At 40.1% G+C, this 7,910-nt stretch overlaps 1 protein-coding gene across 6 annotated transcripts in view; it reads right to left on the bottom strand.

The window, feature by feature from the left end:
• Window positions 1-5,395: 5,395 nt before the first annotated feature.
• Window positions 5,396-7,910, bottom strand: part of apba1a (amyloid beta (A4) precursor protein-binding, family A, member 1a) — a 99,415-nt gene continuing 96,900 nt past the window's right edge. For all 6 annotated transcript variants that reach the window (XM_046035211.1, XM_046035210.1, XM_046035213.1 and 3 more), the window contains one exon: window positions 5,396-6,757. In XM_046035211.1, the coding sequence (XP_045891167.1) occupies window positions 6,686-6,757 (72 nt within the window). In that variant the 3' untranslated portion in view covers window positions 5,396-6,685. The remainder of the gene's footprint in view (window positions 6,758-7,910) is intronic.

Raw genomic sequence — 7,910 nt, 5'->3', positions numbered from 1 at the left:
ATTCTGTTTGGAGCTGCCTGTTTAACCTCAGCAACATTAAATAGCCGATATTCCCGAGGCCTCGCGAACCTACGGTGAATGTGTGAGTTTATTTGATTTTGTTGTTGCAACCTCATCCGACCGTTGTGAGCAACTTTGGACCAGAAACTCAGAAGCCTTCATTTATGGCCTTGAATAAATGAAACCACGGCTCTGACGACAGAACCCTGAGTGGGCCCTATAGCGACACCAAACGAACTGAGATCAGAGCAAAAGCCTTGGCTGACAGCCCGTTGCTGCAAGCGCTTCCCACAAGAGGACTCCGGACCCAATCCACCGGTTTCAACCCAACTTGAAAACGCCACTGGGGTCGGGCCAGAACCGACTCCCGAGCCAACCGGCAGTCGAGCCTCGCCACGGGACCTGCGACAGCGGTAGGCCAAAACAAACAACACTCTGTGACTCGTTGGTGTTCTATGGGCTCCATCCACAGTTAATAACCCTTAGATTAGTCAAACTAAATCTGCAACCCAATTTTGGTCATTCGTTCCCTCATACTCGTAGAATTCTCTCTCTCTACAATAAACTGAAATTCAATCGAACCTTACATAGGCTACCCTGTTTTAGTACCTCCTTATTGTCATACTAACTGTTATCCCTGTAATATCACCACATTTACCCACTATTGTACTCTGTTAGTTAATAAATTCACTTTGAGCACAGCGATGTATGTGTGTGTGTTATTCAGAATCTAGAGTCCCTATACACAGAACTTACGCTCAGATCTGAGACTGACTGATTGACCTTACGATTTCAGAATAACAACTAATGAATTAACCGAACTCGGTATAATTCTCAGGCTATACTCAAGGACCTAAAGCCTTGGGCGGACAAGCAAATCTTTAGGTGGTGCTCCTAATTTCGAGGTATAAAATTGGTATTCCCGGAAATATTAATTTTCATAACTGTATTAAAATTTTACGTAGCCGAGATCTGCTACAGACGCCACTTATCTCTGAAGTGGTAGGCCACTGATGGATTACATTTCGATAAAAATGGCCTTGTTACATTGGCAAAAGTCCAGACGATCCAATCCAGTAAAATATTTAGTCCAAAACGCATTATGATGTCAATAAATACACACAGACTGCTGTTGCATTGTTTTATATTAGCCTAACTGCAGTTAGCATGTATACAAGAAAAAGAGGCCACACAACACAGTTTAAAAATCCCCATGAACAAGATCGTTCAGGGCTCATTTAGACACCACAAAGTCCTTCTGCAAGTCATTTATTGTTGTAAATACTGTTACAATCATTCTAGTACAGGAATGTAGCTCCAATAGCTAGAACATCACAGAAAAAAGCTAGCAAATAAATAAACAGTGTTGCTGCTTTACAGAAATAGTATTTTTCTTGTTTTTTTTAATTATCTTTAGACACAGAGAGTTAACGTTTCAGTTACATTCAAAATGAGTGCACTTAAAAATACTTGTTAGCCAACCCTGCTGTCTGCCACCAGCTTCAAGCGCTTGTTTCCTTGGTTAGCTTCATTGTGTCCAGCTAGCCTACAATCCCTGACAGACCATAGAAGGAAAATATCACACACACACACATTATCTTGTGCTCTAGCTGTATAGTATATATAAACATGAATGTCATTTCACACAATCAGTTTCCTACATTCCGCTCGCCTTAAAAGACTCTTCACAATTCTTTCTATTTACTGAAGCTTGCTTAGGCCAACACACAAAACCATTAGAAGTATATACCTTTACATAGTTTTCTATATATTTCATCTATATGTGTATTTTAAATTTCCAGCTGGTTTTTGTTTGAACATGTAGTACATTGGTTGTAATCACACACAACACACACACACACACACACACTAGAAGTAAGAGCAGTACAGCGTAATCACCTGGCTCCAGTATAGCCCATGTTAAAAATCCAAAAGTGGCTTCTGTTGCCCCTATTCCTCTTCAGCATCAGTTTTAACATCATCCAAAATCCAGTAGTAGCAGTAAGGCCAAGATGAGCTTCATTGATGAGGACAGACATTTGGAATAGGTTGGGGTAAGCAGTAGGATTCATGTTACTGTAGCCTTAAACTCAGAAGGTCATGTTCACCACGTCAAACAGAAAAATAAAAACTGGTGATATCAGACACAGTGTGGTGATGTATGCAGGTACATTCCCAGAGAGACAGGAGGGGAACAGACGAGTCGGAGTTTAAATGCTTTTGTTGTTTTTAAGACTGGTTCAGTTTTACTAGGAATTACAGGCATCCATCATCTGTAACAGCTTCATAAAATAAAAACCTGAGAAAGAAAAAACATTTGTGTGAACTCAAACATTATCTGTAACCACAGTGAAGCTGCAAACATCAGCTCAAGCTGAAGTCTCTGTGTTGTAGTTGATGTCTGATCCACAAAAAATAATCAAAACAGCTCTGTTGATGTTCTACATTTTTAAAAGACAGTTGTACATGTACAGTATATGGGATTAGTTCTGTTTAAAAAAAACATTATTTAATCATTTGAGCCTTAATAAATTTTAAGTTTTTACATGAAGCTCCGAAACGTTTTTGTGACTGCAATGTGACTTGATTCAATTTTAGGATAAAAACATTTTTAATCTGACCACTGCCCTCTTAGTCAATGACAATCAACATGTTATTAAGTTGGATAAAAGGCATTATTTAAAAACTTAAAGGCTTTTTGAATTTACTATATGTAAGTGTGGCATCTTGCCCAGTATGGACTAACTGGACCACATATAACTGTATTTCTAAAGTTTATAATCAACTACTTGGTATATGGAAATGATGTAGGGAAACTCCTCCACTGAAAGTAAAGCAGTTTAAAGGAGATGATGTGTTTATGCCGTAACATCCGTGCAAATTTAAAAACATTAACTTTAACAACTTTAACATGTCCCGCGACCCTGTACGCAGGATAAGTGGTAGACAATGGATGGATAAACTTTAACATGTGTAACCCCTATCTCCACAAGAAGGCAGGCGGGAAAAAAGCTTTACTTTGCTCTGCATTTGAGTTTGTCAGTTCGTCTGAGCACTTCTACTAAAACATGTCTGATGAAAGTACCCTCAATTCAAAACAGCAGATAATCAAGAATATCCACAGCAATGCAGGTGTTTTTACGTGTTTAAGCCCATTACCTTTTCTCTAGTTGCCTGTCGACCATTGTCCAGAGCAGAACCTTTGTTTTTAGATTTTAGCTTTTAGAGACAGCCACAAATTGCCAGTGATTTCCAGACAGTCTGAAAAGCAGCTTGTAGAGAGTGGAAATCAGTGATACACTATGATGGATTATCTAACCCTGAAAATGAAAACTGCATTTTGAAAATGGCCAGGAGTAAGCCAAAGAATATAAGTAAGTAGGATAAAACATATAATAACACTGTTACAGTCATTGAAGGGTACAGTCACATTGTCATATTAGTCTTGTTATAAGCACCATTCAATTTTAAAAACAAGCCACTGTATAAGGTTACTTTGTGTATAAATACACAATATTATTAAATTATCCCAAAACATTAAAATATGAAAAATAAATTGGACAAAAATAATCATTTTTCAGGTTTTTTAAACAAATAAACACAAAAAACAGTGCACCCCTGAACAGTTTGTATTGCAGGAACAGAAGTGATTTTGGAGGGAAATCTAAGCAGCCTGCAGTAGAACTTTGGTGGACATGAAATTCTGCTGTAGTGAGCATTTGCTGAGCTGCTGCCCTTTTCTCTCTTACTGAAGGTCCTTCAAAGTATGATCTAGGAATACATGCGATCAGTGACATGTAATCCCTGAAACTGGCTACACTTCAGTAACTGTAGAGAAACTATAGCTTTGTCAGAACACATTTCCTCTGAGGGGAAAATAAAGTGAACTGTACTATGTGTGTTACCAGCAATCACCTTTATAATTACATTTATAAGAACATTCTAAATTGAAGATATTTCACATTAAACTCGTAATAAAATTCAATAAACAACTGTCAACTATTCACAAATTTGGTTATTAAATGATGCTACATGTAAAAAGGTATATGGAAGAGGTCTTTGGTGATCACTGTCTCTTTTACTTAATTCACGGAAAATCTATTAACAGATGAGGCAGGCGGGATCGTGTGTAAAATCAGGTGCGTCAGTCTTCATCCAGCCAGAGTGAGCGTAGTAGTCTACCGGAGAGGGACCGGGGTTTGGGGTGTACAGGGCCAGGGAGAGGAGGTTGCAGAGTGAACCGGAGCGCTGCAGATGGTTGGTGATCGTTCCCTTTGGCTTGATGAAGCTGATGCTCCTAATTTTACGCATGATCCATGATGACACAGAAAAATGGAAATGAATGGCAAAAATAGCATATTGTCAATATTTTAGAGACCCCCAAAACTTCACAAATCATGTTTTCAGGGGAGCTCATATCTTATTAAGGCTCCCCCGTGGTTCACACCCTGCTTGTACCATTGCATTGGTATAGTTAAAAAGACATTTTCATAGTTTGGTAAGAGACTGCACAAATTAGCCAAAAAGACATTGTGTTGGTTGGCACTAGCAACCTGCTGGTAACTAGTTATTAATTATGCTAACGCTTATGTCCCATTAAAATGACCAACTATTTGAATGTAAATAGGGATATTGGCTGATTTACTGCCCAGATCTCGATTTTCTTTATTGACCCATGATTGGCCCATTTCAGACTCCAGTGTGAACTAGCCACGGCCTAAAAGTGGTCTGCATGCACAAAAGAATAATACACAAGCAGTTACACGCAGCACACAGTTGTATGGAAGTAAACATGAAACAGAGTGGTACCGATATGACCCTTCAACGCAAATACTTAGGTCTGACACCTCACTGTCACTCCACTGACAACTAGGGGTCGACCAATAATCGGCCTGGCCAATTATCGGCACCAATATTTAGCATTTTTCAATAATTCTGAATCGGTCATCAGATTGCCGATATAATTAATTCATTTTAAAAATGCGCTCCTTTGGCTCTGATGCAGCCGCCTATTTCTGGCTGTTGTCACCACTTTCCACCATTCGATGTCAGGAATATAGTATATTTTACATATTAATTTTTTTCCAGTGAGATCCCTTTATAAAGTGACTTTGCTGCTGTATACTTTTGTTGCTGCTCTGAAAACAGATAGTTATAAACGTCATGTTAGTCAAAAACTGTTCTGAAGTTCTTCTTTTTTTAAATAATATATTTTTTAAAGGCAAAAATAATAATGAAAACCAATAAGAGTATAGATAAAGAACAGAACTAATAAATAGTATCAATAAAATACTAACAATATAAAATAAATACAATATAAATGGCAGCAGGTAAAGACGAAGTTTATGATAATTTATCACTCTTAGTTAACGGGTCCTTGTTCTAATTCATTTAATTTACTATTTTTAAAGATTAAACATGACAATTTATTTTAGTCTCGTTATTTGATAAGATACACTTAAAGCCATTTCAACAAAGTTTTGTGTTGAAGTTTGGGGTATTCTAAATTATGACACCAAGATTAAAATTTTTAGAGCAAATGTATAGCGGTTTCAAATATTGGTCTAATATCAGTCTAATTGGTTACTGATAATTGGTATCGGCCCGGAAAAAAACGTATCTGTCGATCCCTACTCACTACCTACATTTTTGCATTCATTCGTGCTGAATTGTGATGAGGGCGATCTAGAGTGAGGTCACATTTCAAAAAATCCGACCTGTATCTGATTTGGGCTTACATTAAGCTGGCGCTTTTATCCAAAGCAACTTACAGTTACTGTATATATATCAGAGGTCGCACGCTCTGGAGCAACTAGGGGTTGTTAGTTTAATGGGAATACATGCTAACTGGAGCTACTGCTGCTGCTAACAACTACTGGGATAACTGACTACAGTAGGGTTTGGAAAGGTTTTCTGTTGGAAGTGGAAAATGGAGCTGCAGCGTCAATTTTTCAACAATGCTGCAAATGCGTGGACTGTGAGTAGGGTCAAGATTCATATACCTGTGTGGAGAGCTCTGTGTTGTGCAAAGAACATCAACATTTAGTAGGAGGAGAGCTGAAGGTTGGTCCCATGAAATGTAGATACAACATTAGCATGTAACATGTCCAATATAAAACAAAAAACATGATTTGGTGGAGGAAATATAACGGGCAGTGTTCTGCCAGTGAAATAGCAGCATGGCAGAAAGCACAGTTGGGGGTTGCAGAGGTCAGGGTTGGATGTGCAGATTGCCACATCAAGGTTAAGTTCCCTGCATGTGAAAATAAGGTTTCTAATGTTTGAGAAGTTGTAACAGTGACTAAAATTTTCTCCAAACTGTCTTAGTTGCCTAAACTGAGCACTAAATATACACTTAGGAATTGTTATAGTGCTAATGTGTAAAGTTTCAAAACATTTGAAGATTCTTGGGCACTGCTAGGCGCTGAAAATGTATCAGGTGTAAACATCCTTTCTCTAATTGTACCTTTAGCCAAATGTACACAAACAAATCTTTTAGTGAGTGCTGATGGACAATTTGGGTTTCTATGTTGTTGTCAAAAGGCAACAGAACAACTCAGTACAGTCCATCACTTGTGGATAGAAGGGTACAGGATGAGCACTGGCTGAGCAGGGGGGGAGGCTTGGGGAGTGACAGTTGATTGCAGGAGGGTTAAAGGGTGTGTGAGGTCAGGGCCTTGACTTGTTAAATGTAAACAGGTTGCTCCTGGGCGGTCAGCAGGCGGTACATGGCTGCAGGCATCGTCTTCATATGGATCTGGTAGTCAGAAACAGAACAAAGCATTCAGTTCATGGCATCATTAATAGCAAATGCCTTTAGAGATCAAGTTCCAAATGGTAGCAGTCATTGTTGCTAACCCAGACATTCCACTGGACACATGGAACGTCACGAAATGTCAATATGACAAGGCTGGTGTTATTCTATAATATACTTATTGTCACTAAATCCCATGAAATAACCAAATAGTGAGTGTGGGAGTGGGAGAGAGAGAGAGAGAGAAACCATCAAATATCCCCCAGCTATCAAAAGTAAAACTGCAAAAGGAAAATATAAGACCAGAAATCCTAATCCTCGACCATTACAAAGATGGAAGGTCTTGTAATTTAATCTTCTGGACGGATGAACCATGTGCCTGGCTGAATGTGTTCAGCTCTCATTACCCAGCAATAAAGAGAGCAGGTATTTGTAATGGATGGAAAATAAGTGTACTGGAAGAAAATGACTCTGACACTAGCAGAATAACAGTAAACCTGTTCAAAAATGGAACAGCCACGATACAAGGCGACCTGAGACAGTTTGAGCTCGACTTTCCTGCTATGAGACTGAGAGCTGAGAAGGAGAAGGAGGTCCTCGCAAGCATCGCTCCAACCCTGGGAGTCAAACCGTCCTGCTCTGTCACTGCTCCAGACAGACAGCCTGCAGATGCTGACACTGATCCTCTCCTACTACAGCACTCTGAGGCCCTGGACATCACGAGAGAACACTTCTCCCAGATGGAAATAGAACTGGTACAGATCAGAGAGCGGCTGGACCAACAGCAGCCTACCTCTCCTACTGTCAGGGACTCCCAGGCCAAGAAAGAACAGGACAGTGTCAACTCACAGCTGAGAAAGTTTCAACAAGAACTAACTCGTCAGACAGCTGGATCATCTCAGTGAGGAGGTGAAGGAACTTAGGAAGGACAGAGACAACTGCAGAACTGAGTTGGCTACTCTGAGAGAAGAGCTACAGGACCGGGACAGGCTCAGTCTACAAGCCAGACTGAACTCCACACGACCCCCTGTGCCCGCCTCTCAGATCCAGACCACATCCATCCAAACTCCCACTACACCTGCTGAAGGACGACACAGCCCTTTCCTTGAGGACCCCCCCCCCCCCCCCCCCCCCCCCCCCCCCCCCCCCCCCCCCC

The sequence above is a fragment of the Micropterus dolomieu genome, linkage group LG21 (assembly GCF_021292245.1).
Source record: "Micropterus dolomieu isolate WLL.071019.BEF.003 ecotype Adirondacks linkage group LG21, ASM2129224v1, whole genome shotgun sequence".
In the NCBI taxonomy this organism is placed as follows: Eukaryota; Metazoa; Chordata; class Actinopteri; order Centrarchiformes; family Centrarchidae; genus Micropterus; species Micropterus dolomieu.
This window is presented reverse-complemented; position numbering and strand designations above follow the sequence as displayed.